At 39.8% G+C, this 20495-nt stretch overlaps 1 protein-coding gene across 1 annotated transcript in view; it reads right to left on the bottom strand.

The window, feature by feature from the left end:
- Positions 1-15880, bottom strand: part of pkd1l2a (polycystic kidney disease 1 like 2a) — a 94753-nt gene extending 78873 nt beyond the window's left edge. Inside the window, exons 1-7 of the mRNA XM_072279072.1 lie at positions 15832-15880; positions 14636-15040; positions 14006-14125; positions 10279-10331; positions 8533-8707; positions 1676-1883; positions 97-217 (exon numbers count right to left, since the gene is read on the bottom strand). Of these exons, the coding sequence (XP_072135173.1) occupies positions 97-217; positions 1676-1883; positions 8533-8707; positions 10279-10331; positions 14006-14125; positions 14636-15040; positions 15832-15880 (1131 nt within the window). The remainder of the gene's footprint in view (positions 1-96; positions 218-1675; positions 1884-8532; positions 8708-10278; positions 10332-14005; positions 14126-14635; positions 15041-15831) is intronic.
- Positions 15881-20495: the final 4615 nt, after the last annotated feature.

Below are 20495 nucleotides of genomic sequence, written 5' to 3'. Positions count from 1 at the left end.
ATAAAAAATGCAAATCAATGGATTCTGAAAAGCAATTTGAATTCCAACATTTAGATGTTATCGATTAAAACATTGTAGCCTGGCTTCTTCTTTTACCTCAGAGTTTGAAGGATTAACCATGTACCAATTATACTTGATTGTATTCTCGCAGTTTTGACAAGAGACAATTAATGTAACATCTTCTGAAGGATCGATTGGATTGCAGTTGTCCTTACACCTGAGAGATAGCACAAGATAATTGCAGTCAACTTCATCTTCAAGACAATAATTGCTAAGTTTGAGTCATTAAAATTACCCTAGCAAAATGTTTATTTTTTTATATTTTGTTATCTATTGGTCGCTGTTTCATAATTCAGCTACATCCCCCACATCAGGGCCCCATCACAAGAAGCCAAGTGAGAAGATATTGTTGCTCAGCTTGCGTTCTTTATCCTGAAGTAATCCAAGGATTTATTTTTCTGAATAATACTCTCAGAGCCGTCACTATAATTTTCTCAACAAATTCCTTTCCAATCCTTTTAGACACAGGGGTTCCCAACCTTTCCTATGCCATGGACCCTTACCATTAACCAGGGGGTCTTGGACCCCAGGTTGGGAGCCCCGATTTAGAGTTTGCAATCCATAACATGCAAGCATCATATGGTCTGTGGCAAGATAAAATTCAGATATTTTATATCATTCAAAGAATGAATCGCTTGTTCAAAAAAAATCAACGCACATCTATAGAGGAACTTTTTATCATTCTGGGCATGGCTCAAATATTTCAAATGCAAAAGGAATGTTATGATAATGAACTCTTTAAAGAACTCATATCACAACTGGCCGATATTGAAGTGTTCACTTCCTTGGGTGCAGGTGCTGGTAATCACTCTGCTTTGGTCATCTAAGGTTGTATTTATCTGACTCGACCTTCAAACTCAAAACATCAGATTCTTGGATGACCTGGTCCAAACTGAGGTCTAAATATAACCAAGTACATATATCGAAATTCACACAGCTACATTTCCCAAACTAACAACTCCTTATAATATCTGGAAAGAAAACAATTCTAGTTAAAACTTCAGCCATTTGTACTTTAAAATTCCCCTGTTCTTGGTGTGGGTTCCTATTTGCGTCCATTTATCTTTCTTTTGTACAGGCATACGCTCATCACTAACTATCATTCTAAGTTAATGTATGGAGGCAATACATCTGGGACAATAAAATTAAAATAAAAAAAACTATGAGCCGATATGCAAGGAAGTTATAAAATGCTTCAGTGTGAACTCAATTCTAACATGTTAGCACCAACACCAGCAGGTCTAAGAAGATGCTGGTGGCATCCATTTTAAAAGGAACCAAGGCCGCAGTGAGTGTCACAGGACAATGAGAACCAGGTCCCCGGTGGGTTGAAACGCAGAATGGTAAACATCCCCTGGTGAGACAGGTGTCAAACCATTGGGGTTTCCAAACAGTCATCCCGCAGGTTGTGGAGCTGCTCTGCACCACACTGACAATAGGCTGGGGTTTGTGCTCAGGTCAGAATGTTCCAACATCACTGTGATATTGTTGTTGTAACTGGCTTATGATGCAAACACACAAAAATTGTAATTGACTTGTCTTTCATAATTAAACTGTAGACCAATGTGACCTGGCTCACTAGTTAACCTCTGTTCTAGTAACCTTCAGTCCATACCTGACATCCAGTCCTTTTCTGCCCTTCTTGGTGAGGATCAGACACTTCTCAGCTGTGCTGTTCTTTCTGCCAGAAGCACTCACGGTTAACTTTATGGAAATGAACGAGTTAGGTGGAGGTAGGCAGGAGGGAATGATGGTCAGATCCTGTTGCACGGTATTGATTTGGCCGTTCTTTACACAAGTATTCCACAATGGCCAACATAGACCTTAACAAGGCAGAAAAAAAAACATTGTAAGAATAGATGAAATACTCCCTCCTGCTTGGGATTATTATTACTCCTGAAGTATTACTGCAAACATTAAAACATTTTAATTTTTCCACAACCTGATATAAAAGTCTCTCCGATACAACATGAGAAATGGGAACAGGATTAGACCATGAGCCTCACATGCCATGCTCTGCCATTCGGTCAGGCAGCAACTAATCTTTACCTCAGTCCCACTTTTCTGCCACATTCCCATGTCCCTTGATTCCTCATTATCTAAATATCCACTCTCTCTTGGCCATAATCCCAACAACTGGATTAGTCACTTTTAATTGCATTGAAACGACATCGTGAATCAACTGGTATTGTGAAATTCACAAAAAATCAAGTCTTCCAACAGCGGCATTCATAGAATGTCTCGGTGAAATGGAGATTTACGGTTTCAGCACAATATTCTCTAGTGCTGTGTTACTAGATCTCATGGATGCTGGCATTCATGTTAAAAAGGGCCCGAAGGATCACCGGAGATCCGAGTCACCCCAACCACAAACTGTTCCAGCTGCTACCATCCGGGAAACGGGCTTTATCGTGGGCGTCTCGCATCTGATAATATTCGTTGACTCTTACACATACTGAGTGCAACACATAAAATCCCGCCTGCCTGTGGCCTGCTATTTCTAGATGCTGAAAAAGCATTCGATTGTCTTGAATTGCCATATCTTTGGCGAGTTCTAAAAGAATTTAAGTTCGGCAATAAATTTATCAATATGATTCAAACACTGTATGCTAATCCTTCAGCCCGGGTATGTGTGGGAGGTTTCTCAGAGTTATTTGACATAGGATGGGGCACACAATAAGAGGACCCTTTGTCTCCTTTAATTTTTACTATATCTATTGAACCGCTTGCACATTTAATTAGAAACTCTCCTCAGATCTCCCCTATTACAATAGGTACAACATCGCTTTCAATATCACTTTACGCGGACGACATGCTAGTTTATATGGCAAATGTTCAACAAACTCTCCCCTATGTTTTAAAAACACTGAAGCAATTTGGATTTCTTTCAGGTTACAAAGTTAATTTGTCAAAATCAGCACTGATGCTGATTAATATGGATAAAAGTAAGGTGTCTCTCCCTTCCCAGATTAAGGTTACAAATGAGGTCCTCTACTTCGGTATTGAAGTTAATACTTCCCTATCATCTGTGGCTAAAACAAATTACTCTTTAATTCTGAAAAAAAATAGAAGAGGATATTAGTAGATGGAGACACCTGCCAGCATCAGTCTCAGCCCGTATAGCGGTCATTAAAATGAACATCTTACTCCACATTAATTTTATCAGCTCAATGATCCCACTTGCACCTCCAGCAGGATATTGGCAAAAACTGGACTCCTTAACTGCTATGTTTGGAATGGTAAACGACCCAATATAAAGTGGTCAGCTCAATAATTCAAAAAGTCAGATGGGGAATTGGCATGTCCAAATTTTAAATTGTATCACTGGGCATTTGTACTAAAAAGTCTTAGCTATTAGATGGAGGAGGATAAAGTTTCATCATGGAAAAATATAGAACAAGAGCTAATAGCACCAATAAGGTTGAACGACTTTCTCGTTATAGGTATATCTACCAAAAATATGATTTGTATTATGGTCCAATTTTAACCCATATACTACAAGTGTTTAGAGCAGCAGAAAAGTTCCTAAAATTTAAGAGTATGGTGCAAAACGTCTCTATTATGGAACAATAATCGTTTTCTATCTGCGGAAACCATTCACTAACAGAACTTGGAGGATAAAGGTATTGCTACTCTTCAAGAAATTAATGGGGGAAGTACTATCCTTTGCTTTCAAGAACTGGTATCTCAATATAATTTTGAGATATTATATTGATTTAAAGGACCATCCCATTTTAAGTTGGATACAGAGTGCTCCAGGACAGATAGTGTCATGTATCTATGATAAATTAAACTCCCAGAAATATATGCCCACATCAGGAATGAAAGCTTGGGATAGGGACATATCTGAATTGGGACAAGACTTAGACTGGGATGCGATTTGGGATAATGCTGCCAGTACTTCAAAAAACCCAAATCATCGGTATATACACTTGAAATTTTGTCATAGAGCATACTTAACACCGAGAATTAGACATCAAATCGGACTGGTTCCTGACCCTTATGGCACATTTTGCCCCCGTGGAGCCATTGGCTCTTTTATAAATGTTGTATGGGAATGTCCAGGGGTTTTTGATTTGTGGGGGAAGGTTATCAGTACTCTTACAGAACTAACAGAATTGGCAACTAGTTGTATTAAATGTGATTTGTTGGTGTTGCAATAAAAAATTAGTAATAAAAAAAAAGAAATGGAGACTTACAGTTTCAGCACAATGTTCTCTAGTGTTGTGTTACTAGATCTCATGGATGCTGGCATTCATGTTAAAAAGGGCCCAAAGGATCATTGGGGACCCGAGTCACGCCAACCACAAACTGTTCCAGCTGCTACCATCCGGGAAACAGTACCGCAGCATAAAAGCCAGGGCCAATAGGCTCCGGGACAGCTTCTTCCACCAGGCCATCAGACTGATTAATTCACATGTAAAGTTGTATTTCTATGTCATATTGACTGTCCTGTTGTATGTACTATTTATTTCAAATTACTATAAATTGTACATTGCACGTTTAGACGGAGACGTAACATAAAGATTTTTACTTATTGTGTATGTGAAGGATGTAAGTAATAAAGTCAATTCAATTTAGCACAGGAAGTGAGATCCCTGAAACCAGCTCACAAGGTGAGAGGGGAAAGGTTTAATAGGAACTTGAGGGGCATCTTTTTTACGAGGGGTGATTGATAAGTTCGTGGCCTAAGGTAGAAGGAGTCAATTTTAGAAAACCTAGCATATTTATTTTTCCTACATTTACACACTTAGTCCAGTGGTCATGGGGCATATGGATCCCTTCTTTGTAGAAGTCGGCGTCTTGGACTTCCAGAAGTGGTCCACAGCAGGGGTGATTGATAAGTTCGTGGCCTAAGATAGAAGGAGATGAGTTATTAACTTCAAACTTCCTGCATTTTCACTCAAAGAGTTAAACTACACAAGCATGTAATGAGAGTTGTATACTTATCTCCTTCTACTGTAGGCCGCGAACTTATCAATCACCCCTGCTGTGGACCACCTGGAGGTCCAAGATGCTCTTGTTACATGCACGTGCAGTTCAACTCTTTGAGTGATAATGCAGAAAGTTTGAAGTTAATAACTCATCTCCTTCTACCTTAGGCCACAAACTTATCAATCTCCCCTGCTGTGGACCTCTTCTACAAAGAAGGAATCCGTATGCGCCACGACCGCTGGACTAAGTGTGTACATGTAGGAGGGGACTATGTTGAAAAATAAATGTGCTAGGTTTTCTAAAATTGACTCCTTCTACCTTAGGCCATGAACTTATCAATCACCCCTCGTACATATGGAGACGGTGTACATCCAGATATATGGAATGAGCTACGAGATGAAGTAATTGAGGCAGATACAAAAACAGCTTAAATAAAAACCATTGGACAGGTTCATGGATAAAAAAAGAGGCTCAGATGATTTTGGGCCCATTGGAGACAGACGGATTAGCTTGAATGAGCATCTTGGTTGGCATGGACCAGCTGGCCAAGGGGCCTACTCTTGGTGCTACATGGCTGACTCCTGAAAGAACACTTTGCACAGCAAGCATTATCTTCAAGCTGTTGGGGAGTGTTGCCCTTGAATGAAGGGATGCTGTATTGGTGGGAAAAGTAGGGTGAATCCTCACAGTAAGGAAATCTTGGGGAGGCGTCTATAGAAAGGTATGAATGAGATTCATGTTCTTTGTGCTCAGTGACCATGGAGAACGTCAAACCTGCTCCAGTCAAGAGGTCATTACAAAGAAATCCAGGTGCTGTTGTATGGCAGCAGTTCAGAGAGGCCTAGAACCCAGAAAACTAAAAAAGAAAGAGGAAGTAAATTAGAAAGCAAGATGGCAAGAAGGGAATGGAAGGGGTGGAGAAAGATGAATTATGTTAAGTGGAAGGAGGAGGGAGGAGGGAAAATAGAGATCCCTTGCCCAGACCCTTCTCTGATAGGTGGAATAAATCTTTAAAGTGGAAGTGACATCGATCATTAAGGATCCCCATTAAGGACCTCCATCACTCAGGACCTGCCCGCTTCTCATTGCAGCCATCAAGGAGGAGGTACAGGAAGCTGAAGACACACACACAGCGTTTCAGGAAGAGCTTCTTCCCCTCTGCCATCAGATTTCTGAATGGACAATGAACCCACGAACACTACCTCACTATTTTCCCCCTCCTTTTTGGCACTACTTGTTAAATTTATTTTTCATATATACTTTTTTGTAATTTAGTTTTATTATTATGTATTGCAACGTACCTGCTGCAGCAAAACATCAACAATTCACGGCCGTATGCCATGTGATATAAAACCTGATTCTGATTCTTATAAACTTCTGCGGACTATGATAAAAGTTACAACTTCAAGTGCCCTTCATTTTGATGAGACTACCCAAAACTTGAAATAACCATGTCTTATTTTCATAATACCCAATAATGCACTATTTCCATTCCAGAGATGTCCAAATCAACTGGTCCCAGATGGGATGGTTTTCTCTGGAGCAGCAGAGGCTGAGGAGAAATATGGTAGAAGTTGATAAGATTATGAGAGGCATAGGGTTGAAATGCCTAATACAAAAAGGCAGCTCTTTTTTAAAAAACAAAGCATGTGGTGGGTGCCCGGAACGTGCTGCCTGGGTTGTAGTGTAGGCAACTACATCAGAGTCCTTCAAGATGCTCTCATTTATTGGAACAAATTATTGGAACTCAACTTCCACACAACTCAATATTATTTTTATTAGGTGACATTGAAGGGATAAAACCGAAACTTAAATTGAATAAATATCAGGAAGAATTTATAAAAATTGCATTGGCAGTAGCCAAAAAGGCTATTGCGGTTACTTGGAAATCGGATTCGTATTTAAGTATGGATCATTGGAATAATGAAATCTTTAGCTGTATTCCACTTGAAAAAAAAACTTATAATTTAAGGAATAAATATGATACATTTTTGAATATTTGGCGCCCTTATTTACAAAAGATAGGATTGTATATATAGTTGCTCCGATGATAAAGATGTTGGTCCTTTGGGGAAAGAAACAAATACATATATTAAATTTATTTCAAATCCCCTGGAGCATGTGGAGACCTTCCAATATCCAGGCAGTCTTTCTTTCTTTTCTTTCTCTTTTTTCTTTTCTTTTAGGTAGGGGTATGTACCGGGGGGAAGGGTTAAGGTGGGGGGAGGGTAGATATTATTCTATGTAATCAAGTTTGAAAATTGAATTTAAAACATTTTTAATAAAAGATGCACTCAGATTGGCACATGAACATGCAGGAAATGGAAGACCATTAGACATAAGAACAGAATTAAGCCATTTAGCTCATTGAAGAATATGGACATTGCATAGGCAGAAGAGATTAATTTAGTTGAGCATTTGATTACTAATTTAATTAGTTCAACCCAACAGTATGAACTGAAGGGACTTCTTTCTGAGCTGACTCTTGTAAATTCCATGTTCTATTGTTGTTAATGAGATTGTGTTGTGTGCCAGTTGACCATCTATATCTCATATTACAATTGCAATCAAGCACTATTGATTAGCTGCAAGTGATTCAGGTGCTCAGGGTTAGGAAAGGGAAAAGATAAGTGCAAGCAAGCCTTACTCTTTCCTTAAATAAGCCTGGCCTCTCAAAATAGATTGTACAGCAATTGATTTCAGGTCGTTGGTCTGTGCATTCTGTCATACAGCTGTCTGGACAATTAAAATTTATCCCCAGACTTTGAGATCCAACCAATTTGATTCGTCTCTTAACACCTCTGCCCCCCACTCTTTCTCCCATCTTCAGGTCTATGTTCTTCCTCTGATGGAAGGAGATGAGAATTAAGTTTTTTTTTGTGTGAGGGAGGGGGTTGATATTATTGTTGCTGTTTGGCATGATTTGTTGGTTTTTTTTGTGCGAAGAAGTGGGTTTGGGGCTTGGGGTATGATGTTCTTCTTGCCATTTGATGCTATCTGTTAGGTTTTTTTCATGGGGTGGAGAGGGTTGATGATCATGTTGCCCTTTGTGAGATTTGTTTTTTTTCCGGGGGGGGGTGATGTTTTTCTTTGAATGACCTCCTTGGTTTTCTTTGTTTCGTGGCTATCTGGAGAAGACAAACCTCAGAGTTGTATACTGCATACATACTTTGATAATAAGTGAAACGTTGAACCTTTGAAACTTTGAAATGGGCAAAGGTGGTGCATTATTTTAAAAGGTAGTTGAGAGTGAGGTATATAACTGCAATTGTCACTTTCTGGAGTTAATTACCAAAGAAAAAGTTATGAAAGCATTGATTTCGGAAAAATAGATGATTTATGAAAGAGAAGTCATGTTGGACACTTTAACAGGAATTTTTAATAAATTACGAAAGATACGCATAAATAAAGAATGTAGATAGAAAATAATTGGTATGCGCTCAGTATCTGCTCTGGATGGAGAAAATATGAAAAGTGAAGGACAATATTTAAAATGCTTTGACTAAAGGTAAAGTTTCAGATGATTTAATAACATACCACATGACCAATGGAACAACAATTCACCCTGGTCACGCACATCACAGTTCCTTGATTTCCTCCCGCTCAGAACGAGCTGAGAAAATGGACTTGCTGCCTCCAAGTGGCTACCTGTAATCTTGGCTTGAAGTGAGCTTGTTTGCAACGTTTCAATGGTTTCTCTCTTTGGAAGGAACTGAAAGAACAACAAAAAAAGAAAGGCTTTGGCTTTGGTCAAATTGCTAAATTCTTTTGTTAAGTTGATAAATTAGTGAATAATGATTGATAAGTGAGCATTTAATTTGAGGAAATACGGTTCTGAAATTACATAGAACATAGAACACCACAGAGCACAGTACAGGCCCTTCAGCCGACAGCATTGTTGCACCCTTTTAACTTACTCTAAGATCAATCTAACTCTTCCCTCTTACATGACTCTCCATTTTTCTATCATGCATGTGCCAATCTAAGAGTTTCTTAAATGCCTCTAATCATCCTCAAGTACCACCCCTGGCGGGGTGTACCAAACACTCACCACTCTCTGTGTAAAGAAAAACCTACTTCTGCTATCCTCCCCTATTCTTTCCTCCAATCACTTTTAAAATTCTCCCCCCCGCCCCTGGTATTAACCATGTCTGCCCTGGAAAAAGTCACTGGCTATCCACTCGATCCATGCCTCTTATCAACTTGTACACCTCTATCAAGTCGCCTCTCACCTTCCTTCTCTCCAAAGAGAAAAGCCTGAACTTCCTCAACCTATCTTCATTACACATGCTCTCTAATTGAGGCAACGTTCTGGTAAATCTCCTCTGCAACATTAGCTTGCAGCTCAAATACCATTTATAAATTTGCTGACGATACAACCATTGTTGGTAGAATCTCAGGTGGTGACGAGAGGGCGTACAGGAGTGAGATATGCCAACTAGTGTGAATGGTGCCGCAGCAACAACCTGGCACTCAACGTCAGTAAGTCAAAAGAGCTGATTGTGGACTTCAGGAAGGGTAAGATGAAGGGATACATACCAATCCTCATAGAGGGATCAGAAATGGAGAGAGTGAGCAGCTTCAAGTTCCTGGGTGTCAAGATCTCTGAGGATCTAACCTGGTCCCAATATATCGAAGGCAAGACAGTGGCTAAACTTTATTAGAAGTTTGAAGAGATTTGGCATGTCAACAAATACACTCAAAAGCTTCTATAGTTGTACCGTGGAGAGCATTCTGACAGGCCGCATCACTGTCTGGTATGGAGGGGCTACTGCACAGGACCGAAAGAAGCTGCAGAAGGTTGCATATCTAGTCAGCTCCATCTTGGGTACCAGCCTACGAAGTATCCAGGACACCTTTAGGGAGCAGTGTCTCAGAAAGGCAGCGTTCATTATTAAGGACCTCCAACACCCAGAGCATGCCCTTTTCTCACTGTTACCATCAGGTAGGAGATACAGAAGCCGAAAGGCACACACTCAGTGATTGAGGAACAGCTTCTTCCTCTCTGCCATCCGATTCCTAAATGAACATTGAATCTTTGGACACTACCTCATTCTTTTTAAATATACAGTATTTCTGTTTTTGCACGTTTAAAAAAAATCGATTCAATATATGTAATTGACTTACTTGTTTACTTATTATTATTTTTAATTTTTTTTTCTTTTCTCGCTAGATTATATATTGCATTGAACTGATGCTGCTAAGTTAACAAATTTCACATCACAATGCATTCTTACGATTTTCAAGTAATTACAAACTGAATTTTAATTTTTAATTGCTTACTTGTGGTGAAAAGATTTCAGCTCCATCCTTGGTTTTACTGTGTAAGGTCTCTGCTGAAGCACAAATGAAGGAAACAAAGAGATTTCTCAGCAAAAGTTGATCTTTTCTCATGTTTTTTTACATACTTAAGAGGCAGAGGTTAGTCTGGTTGTAATAAAATTGTTTCATCAGCCCCTGCCCAGTGTGAAGTTTCATTCACTGATAACAGTACTAACCGTGTGACCTGTGTTCTCCACTAGCAAGGGCAAACAGAAGGAGCAGAACAATCTGTACTGAAAAATAATTTAGCTGTATTTTGTTGCACGTAGTAACTCAAACAATTCTCTCCTTCATCTGTACGTTAGACAAAATCATTCATGAATTCAACTGTTATTTCCAAATTTATGAATAATGTTCAGAATTTGAGGTGGGGGTTGAGGGAGGGTGGATCCTGGGCAGATGATAGGGGTGAACAGTTATTTCTCCATTTGGCCCCTCAAGCCTGTTTTAACTTTCAATTAGATCATAAGGCCATAAGACCATAAGATATAGGAGCAGAATTAGGCCATTTGGCCATTGAGTCTGCTCCACCATCTCATCATGGCGGATCCATTTTTCCTCTCAGCCCTAATCTCCTGCTTTGCCCCACGTCTCCCTTCATGCCCTGACCAATCAAAAATCTATCAACTCTGACTTAAATATACATGAAGACTTGGCCTCCACAGCTGCCTGTAGCAACAAATTCCACAGATTCACCACTCTCTGGTGAAAGAAATTGCTCCTCATCTAGATCATGGATGAAACTTCTTCCTAGATCATGGATTCCAGATTTGGGTAATGCATGGGAAATTTTAATAAATTACAAAAGACACAAACTAAGAAAGAATGTAGATGGACATTAAATGGTGTGCACCCAGTTTCTGCTCTGGATGGAGAAAATATGAAATGTAAAGAACAATATTGTTATAAATCATATTCATTTAAAAAACAGGATAATTTATTACTCAACAAACTGTATAAAAGAAAGTGAAGTAGTTATCAATACATTATTTTATGGTAGTCTCACTTTGTTTCATAAAACAGAAGATATTACCATTGTATGAAGCATTGTCAGCTAGGCTAGCAAGAGATGGACATTACTAAGCATTGTGGAAAGGCTTCTCATTCCCAGATGAGGCAGGGGAAAAATAAACTCCTTGTCCTCCATAGAATAAAAGTGCATTTCATGCAGATTCTTTCAGTAAAACATTATGATCACAGTGAAATTGGAAATGCATGGAGACGTAAAATAAATCTCACTGCATCATTCACTGACTATTCAGACTCCACCCCCATCATCACATCATTCATTCTCTGGGCTCACTCCACCTCCTTCGTCACTCCCAATAATTAGCAGCTAATATCTTCCACCACAAGCCCAATGTTATCTCACCCACAGGAAAAGTAGAGTTAGTAATAGATCCATGTTTATTTCTGATTCAGCACCACTTAAAAACAAAGATATTATTATTACATTTGATTCATATGAGAAAGAATTATCCTAATTGTTGTAATAATTAAATAATAATAACTATTTACATAGCACCTTTCATACATTAAGATGCAGACTCAAAGTACTTGACATAGATTGTAAAGATAAAACAATATAATCATAAAAACACAAAAAAGTTAAAAATCATAAGGACCAACATTATACAGAATAAAATGTAATCGAATATATGAAATTATATAAATATAACCAACATCAACAGGAATTAAGTAATCCTATTAAAAGGCCAAATTAAAAAAAGTAGATTTCCAGAAGTGTTTTGAAATGTTCCACAATACTAGCCTGGCGTATCTCATTCGGTAGAGTATTCCAGATTTTTGGTGCATAACAGCAAAAGGCCACATCACTAGTTCTATATTTGTTAAATGATTAACAAGTTACAAACAGTTTGTGTTAGATACAGTTAAAGTTTGTGGGAGCTTCTGTCCACAAATCAGCAGCTTCATTGCCTACATTTTAAAAGTAGAATTGAAGATTTTCAACGAGTAAAGGTTAGCTTTATTTGACACATGTAAATTGAAAAGTGCAATGAAATACATAAACATGAGAAACTCTGCAGATGCTAGAAATTCAAAGCAACACACACAAAATGCAGGTCAGGTAGCATCAGTGAAAATGAATAAACAGTCAATGTTTTGGGCCAAGACGCTTCTTCAGGACTGAAAAGGAAGGGGGAAGACACCAGAATAAAAAGGTTGGGTCAGGAGGAGGAGGCTAGTTGGAAGATGATAGGTGAAGTCAGCTGGGTGGGAAAGGTCAAGGCTGGAGATTAAGGAATCTGTTGGGAGAGGCGAGTGCACCATAGGGAGAAAGGGAAGGTGGAGGAGCACCAGAGGGAAGTGATACATGCGTAGGTCAGAAGAGGTGAAAGGTCAGAGTGGGAAATAGAGGAAAGGGGGAGGGGGTTTGGGGGGGAGTTTTTTTACCGGAAGGAGAAATCAATATTCATCCCATCAGGTTGGAGTCTACCCAGATGGAATATAAGGTGTTGCTCCTCCACCCTGAGGTGGCCTTATTTTGGCACATGAGGAGGGCATGGACCGACATGTCAGAATGGGAATGGGAATCGGAATTAACACATTCGGCCTCCGGTAAATTCCACTTTTGGCGGATGGAGTGGAGGTTCTTGATGAAGCGGTCCCCAATTTACAACGGGTCTTACCAATGTAGAGGAGGCTGAGTCAGGAGCACCAGACACAATAGATTCGCAGGTGAAGTGTTGCCTCACCTGGAAGGATTGTTTGGGGCCTTGAATGGAGGTGAGGGAAGAGGAGTATGGGTGTAGCACTTTGGTGGCTTGCAAAGGTAAGTCCCAGGAGGGAGATTAGTGGGGAGCAAAGAATGGGCAGGGAAATCACAGAGGGAGCAATCCCTGTGGAAAGCGGGGGGTTGGGGGGGTTGTTGGGGGACGTAAAGATATGTTTAGTGGTAGGATCCCTTTGGAGATGGCGGAGCATGATGTGTTGGACATGGAGGCTGATGGGGTGGTAGGTAAGGACAAGAGGAACTCCATCACTGTCACAGCAGTGGGAAAATGGGGCGAGCGTGGATGTTTGGGAAATGGAGGAGATGTGGGTGAGAGCAGCATAAATAGTGGAGGGTGGGAAATTCTGTCAGATACATCTTAACAGGGTTTAAATATGCGCAGTGAAATACATTGTTTGCGTCAAGTCAAATCAGCAAGGATTTTGCTCGGCAGCGCACAAGCGTCCACGTGCTTCTTGCGCCAACGTAGCATGCCCACAACTTAATAACCCTAACCAGATATCTTTTGAATGCTGGAGCACCTGGAGGAGACCCACACGGTCACAGGGAGAACACATTTACTCCTTACAGACTGCGGCAGAAATGGAACTGGTGATCTCAAGTATTGTGCTGACTGTTAGGCCACCGTGCTGCCTGAAACTACACTTCAACAGAACAGTTCACTGTTGTTGTAAAATACCTTATGATATTCTGAAGGCTGCAATACAAATATATCCCTTTTAACCTGATCGAAACTTTGGAGTTGGACTTATATCTGCAATCGGGATTTTAAATCCAGCACTTTCCCGTTTACACTTACTAAATATGAAGAGGGTGGAGTCATAATCCTATAGCTTATTGGCTTTCATGCAGGCTGCCCAAAAACAGAAGAAAGTCAAAATTTGTTGCATATTGTAACGTTATTTATAGACATTAAAAAACTTGAGTACTTACCTTGATCATCAATATCATGTGGTTTCAGAGATGATATATTTGCCACAACAGTGATGTTCCCAATATTAAAGCTGATGCTAGAAAGAGCATTGACAGCTTTTCCTCTAACCAGAAAAGTACCTGTACACAGAAGCCAAAGGGACAGTCATTATAAATGGGGTCACTATCTCTCATGATTCCTAGATTTCACAACCAATACAATGGTGAATGAACAATTGAAGATTGATAAGTATTTTCTTCAGGAACATAGGAGAAGAATTAGTCAATCAAAATCATTCTAATAATAATATATTAGAATTTATGGCAATGAATTGAAGTCTCCTGGTCTCTGGCAGAAATTTCAGAGAACAGTACAGTATTATTGGGTCTTACATAACTTCCTTTGTGTTTCCAATCTTACCCTTTGGACTAGTGACATAATTTATGATGAAAGTTTTGCGATTTCATGCAGACAGAACAATAGTCCTAGTTTGAACTGTTACTTTTTTTCATAAATTTTCCTGTTTAAATATATGTTACTGTCTTGATTTCATGATTCAAATCAATCCAGATTTAAATCATAATTGCAGAATCAACTGTAGTTAAAAGGTCAGTAAATTTTATATTATTCAGCTAAAAAAAGTGAGCTACCTTCAGAATTCATTAGAAGGCTGTAGGCTCCAAGATTGCCATCAGGATTATCAATGGCCTCAGAAAAGGTCTCGTTAGGACCAATAAATTCAAACTGTAGCTCAACTGGGGCTCCATGAGACACAGAAATGTTTATAGTCAAATCACTTCCCAACTCCAAAACAGCAGAGTTTACTGAAGCCTTCAAACCTCTGATTGGTTCCACGAATTGAACAGTTATATTCTGAGATACCTCTCGAGAGGTCACGTTATTCTTTGCTAGAACGGTGATCTGATGGGTGCCCGGACCTATCATTTGTTGAATAGCACTATCCAGCGAGACATTCTGAGGAATAAATCCTTGGGATGTGGTAATGGTGTGAATGGTGACTGCTCCAGCTGACATTACATAGGTCACATTTGTACCTGTGAAAGAAAAAATATACATGTATACTCCTACTTTTCAATAACATTGCACACGTTCTGCTTTTCATAACACAGGAGTCCATTTCAGCTTATTACGTCAAGAATATCTCAAAGAACAATAGCATTCCCTCATTCATTTCCCCTGTAACCTATTCTACCCAGGAGCTGGTCTTGGTTGTCAGCGGCTATTTGAGACACATGCCATTTGGAGCATTTAATAGGTAGTGGGAGTTTATCCTCACTACCACCCCTGGCCATAACAACCTTAAGGAACCTTGCATGCAGCATAGCAATTAGAGCAACAGTTTATAGTGCCAGCTGTAAGATCAGGGTTTGATTCCTATTGCTGTCTATAAGGAGTTTGGAATGTCCTCCCTGTGACTATGTAGCTTTCCTCTGGGTGCTCTAGTTTCCTCCCACACCCAAAGACATATGTTTAGGGATATTAAGTTGGTGGTATGCTATGTTGGCACTGGAAGAGTGCTGACACTTGTGGGCTGCCAAGGACGATCCTTGCTGATTTGATTTGAGGCAAACAATGCACTTCACTGCATGTCTCAGTCTATATGTGACAAATAAAGCTAATCTTTAGATCTTTAATCTTTATGTGACATGGACCTTATTTGTTCCTCTTCAGTTCAAACCCTGCTAGCTCATTGGTAGAACTCCCAACTTGGAATTAAAAGGTGAAGGGTCAAATGACATTCCAGCAACCTTAATTTAAAGATCCAACTTGACAGTCCAGTGCAGTACTAGAGGATTTTGACTTTCGGATTGAGTTCTAATCTCACCTAGCTGTGCAAACAACTTTACTGTCTCTGTCTTATCGATTCCTTTCATAGTTTTAAATGTTTCAGTAAGATTCACTCTTATTCTTCTGAATTCCAGCAACCATAGTCCCAAATAACTCAATCTCTTCCCATAGGCTAATTGCCTTGTCTCAACCTGGTGAACTTCCCCTGAACTACATCCAAATCCAATATACAGTATCTTTACTGAAATAAAAGACTACAACTGCATTCAGTACTCTAGATGCAGCCTCACCAGTACCCATTATAATCTCTCGGCTCGTAAATTCAATGATGGCTAACATTCCATTCGCCTTCTTGATAACCTTTTGCACCTGCAATCCAACCTAGCTGCGATTCTCAAGCACTCTCATGTCCCTTTGCACAACAGCATGTTGCATTCTTTCACCATTTAAATAATGATCTGATCTTCTATTTTTCATTTCATAGTGGGTGACCTTGCATTTACCGACATTGTACCCCATCTGCCAGACTCATTTTGAAATGAAAAATAGGTCAGATTATTATTTAATCTGGACAGGGCTGTCAAGCTATGCAGACTTCCCACATCCTCTGCAATACCCACAAAATAGTGGAGGAACTCAGCAAGCCAAGTAGCATCTATGGAGAAGACCATACAGTCAACGTTGCATTAGCACTGACCGATTGATCACCATGTTCTGCAGCCCTGTGTCGTACAATGAATGTTCTATCACCTAAATTCACATTTTCTAATTGCCCTCATTTCACAGCTTTTATGGGCAAAACGCCATGCTCCCACTCCCTGACTGTTGCCCATTAATTCATCAACACCTAGCCTGATTTATAGCTTGTCCCCAGAGCAATCCTGACCTCTCCCTTAAGGAGATATCCATTTGTCTCCTTCTTTCACAGCAACTGAATATTAAGTTGTTTTTTTATCTTTTTCCCAAATCTGATGAAGGGTTATTGAACTGAAACATTAAGTCTATTTCTCTTTCTACATTTGCTCCCTTATCTGCTCTGCTGCCAGTATTGTTGTGTATATAATATTTCAGTAGTATTAATTGTAAATATATTGTTTGATTAAGCATTCCTGTTCATGTAAATAATTCATTACGGATGATGTGTAAAAATAAGTGAATTGGGTACATCATGACACTACCACGTGATATGTATACTTTGCTTAACGTAAAGAACAAACTAAGACTCACATCTCTTGGGCTCCTGTCTTTTTCTTCAAAATACTTTTATGTTTTGGAATTACAGAACATAATCAGTATATATATATATATATATATATATATATATATATATATATATATATATCATAATCAGTATATATAATATATGTTTCTATGTTTCTAATATATATATATTAGAAACATAGAAACGTAGAAAACCTACAGCACAATACAGGCCCTTCAAGCCACAATGCTGTGCCGAACATGTACTTACTTTAGAAATTACCAAGGTTTATAGCCCTTTATTTTTCTAAGCTCCATATACCTGTCCAGGAATCTCTTAAAAGACCCTATCGTATCCACCTCCACCACTGTCGCCGGCAGCCCATTCCATGCCCTCACTACTCTCTGTGTAAAAAACTTACCCCTGGCATCTCCTCTGCACCTTAAAACTGTGCCCTCTCGTGTTAGCCATTTCAGCCCTGGGAAGAAGCCTCTGACTAACCACACAATCAATGCCTCTCTTCATCTGATACACATCTATCAGGTCACCTCTTCTTCCTTCGCTCCAAGGAGAAAAGGCCAAGTTCACTCAACGTATTCTCATAAGGCATGTTCCCCTATCCAGGCAACATCCTTGTAAATCTCCTCTGCACACTTTCTATAGCTTCCACATCCTTCCTGCAGTGAGGTGATCAGAGCTGAGAACAGTACTCCAAATTGGATCGGACCAGGGTCCTATATAGCTATAGCATTATCTCTTGGCTCCTAAACTCAATTCCACAGTTGATGAAGGCCAATGCACCCTATGCCTTCTTAACCACAGAGTCAACCTGTGCAGCAGCTTTGAGGGTCCTATGGACTACGACCCCAATATCCCTCTGATCCTCCACATTACCAAGAGTCTTAACATTAATACTATATTCTGCCATCATATTTGACCTACCAAAATGAACCACCTCACACTTATCTGGGTCAAACTCCATCTGCCACTTCTCAGCCCAGTTCTGCATCCAATCAATGTCCCGCTGTAAACCCTAACAGCCCTCCACACTATCCACAATACCCCCAACCCTTGTGTCATCAGCAAATTTACTAACCCATCCCTCCACTTCCTCATTCAGGACATTTATAAAAATCATGAAGAGAAGGGATCCCAGAACAGATCCTTGAGGCACACCATTGGTCACCGACCTCCATGCAGAATATGACCCGTCTACAAACACACTTTACCTTCTTTGGGCAAGCCAATTCTGGATCCACAAAGCAATGTCCCCTTGGATCCCATGCCTCTTTATTTTCTCAATAAGCCTTGCATGGGGTACCTTATCAAATGCCTTGCTGAAATCCATATACAAGTGTACATGACATCTACTACTCTACCTTCATCAATGTGTTTAGTCACATCCTCAAAAAATTCAATCAGGCTCGTAAGGCTCGACCTGCCTTTGACAAAGCCATGCTGACTATTTCTAATCATATTATGCCTCTCCAAATGTTCATAAGTCCTGCCTCTCAAGATCTTCTCCATCAACTTACCAACCACTGAAGTAAGACTGACTTGTCTATAATTTCCTGGGCTATCTTTACTTCCTTTCTTGAATAAGGAAACAACATCTGCAATCCTCCAATCCTCCGGAACCTCTCCCATCCCCATTGATGATGCAAAGATCATTGCCAGATGATCAGCAATCTCCTCCCTCGCCTCCTACAGTAGCCTGGGGTCCTTCTCGTCCGGTCCAGGTGACTTGTCCAACTTGATGCTTTCCAAAAGCTCCAGCACATCCTCTTTCTTAATGTCTATATGCTCAAGTTTTTCAGTCCGCTGTAAGTCATCCCTACAATTGCCAAGATCCTATATACAGTTGAAGTCAGAAGTTTACATACACCTTAGCCAAATACATTTATACTCAGTTTATCACAATTCCTGATATTTAATCGTAGAAAACATTCCCTGTCTTAGGTCAGTTAGGATCACTATTTTAAGAATGAAATGTCAGAATAATAGTAGAGAGCATGATTTATTTTAGCTTTTATTTTTTTCATCACCTTCCTAGTGGGTCAGAAGTTTACATAAACTTTGTTAGTTTTTGTAGCATTGCCTTTAAATTGTTTAACTTGGGTCAAACGTTTTGGCTAGCCTTCCACAAGCTTCTCACAGTAACTTGCTGGAATTTTGTTCCATTCCTCCAGACAGAACTGGTGTAACTGAATCAAGTTTGTAGGCCTCCTTGCTCACACATGCTTTTTCAGTTCTGCCCACAAATCTTCTATTGGATTGAGGACAGAAAATGATGTTAGGTCTGGTTCATCCTTGGGAGCAATTTCCAAATGCCTGAGGGTACCATGTTCATCTGTACAAACACAAGTATAAACACCATGGGAGCACGCAGCCGTCATACCGCTCAGGAAGGAGACGCATTCTGTCTCCTAGAGATGAATGTACTTTGGCGCAAAAAGTACAAATCAATCCCAGAACAACAGCAAAGGACCTTGTGAAGATGCTGGAGGAAACAGGTAGACAATTATCTATATCCACAGTAAAACGAGTCCTACATCGACATAACCTGAAAGGCTGCTCAGCAAGGAAGAAGCCACTGCTCCAAAACCGCCATAAAAAAGCCAGACTACAGTTTGCAAGTGCACATGGGGACAAAGAACTTACTTTTTGGAGAAATGTCCTTTGGTCTGATGAAACAAAAATTGAGCTGCTTGGCCATAATGACCATCGTTATGCTTGGAGGAAAAAGGGTGAGGCTTGCAAACCGAAGAACACCATCCCAACCGTGAAGCACGGGGGTGGCAGTATCATGTTGTGGGGGTGCTTTGCTGCAGGAGGGACTGGTGCACTTCACAAAACAGATGGCATCATGAGGAAGGAAAATTATGTGGATATATTGAAGCAACATCTCAAGACATCAGCCAGGAAGTTAAAGCTCGGTCGCAAATGGGTCTTCCAAATCGACAATGACCCTAAGCATACTTTCAAAGTTGTGGCTAAATTGCTTAAGGACAATAAAGTCAAGGTACTGAAGAGGCCATCACAAAGCCCTGACCTCAATCCGATAGAAGATTTGTGGGCAGAGCTGAAAAAGCGTGTGTGAGCAAGGAGGCCTACAAACCTGACTTAGTTACACCAGTTCTGTCTGGAGGAATGGAACAAAATTCAAGCAGTTTACTGTGAGAAGCTTGTGGAAGGCTGCCAAAAAACGTTTGACCCAAGTTAAACAATTTAAAGGCAATGCTACCAAATACTAACAAAGTGTATGTAAACTTCTGACCAATTGGGAAAGTGATGAAAGAAATAAAAGCTGAGATAAAATCATTCTTTCTACTATTATTCTGACATTTCACATTCTTAAAATAAAGTAGTGATCCTAACTGACCTGACCTAAGACAGGAAATGTTTTCTAGGATTAAATGTCAGGAAGTGTGTAAAATTGAGTATAAATGTATTTGGCTAAGGTGTATGTAAACTTCTGACTTCAACTGTATATATATATA

The sequence above is a fragment of the Mobula birostris genome, chromosome 15 (genome assembly GCF_030028105.1).
Source record: "Mobula birostris isolate sMobBir1 chromosome 15, sMobBir1.hap1, whole genome shotgun sequence".
In the NCBI taxonomy this organism is placed as follows: Eukaryota; Metazoa; Chordata; class Chondrichthyes; order Myliobatiformes; family Myliobatidae; genus Mobula; species Mobula birostris.
The sequence above is the reverse complement of the archived record's forward strand: the minus strand, read 5'-3'. Positions and strand labels throughout refer to the sequence as shown.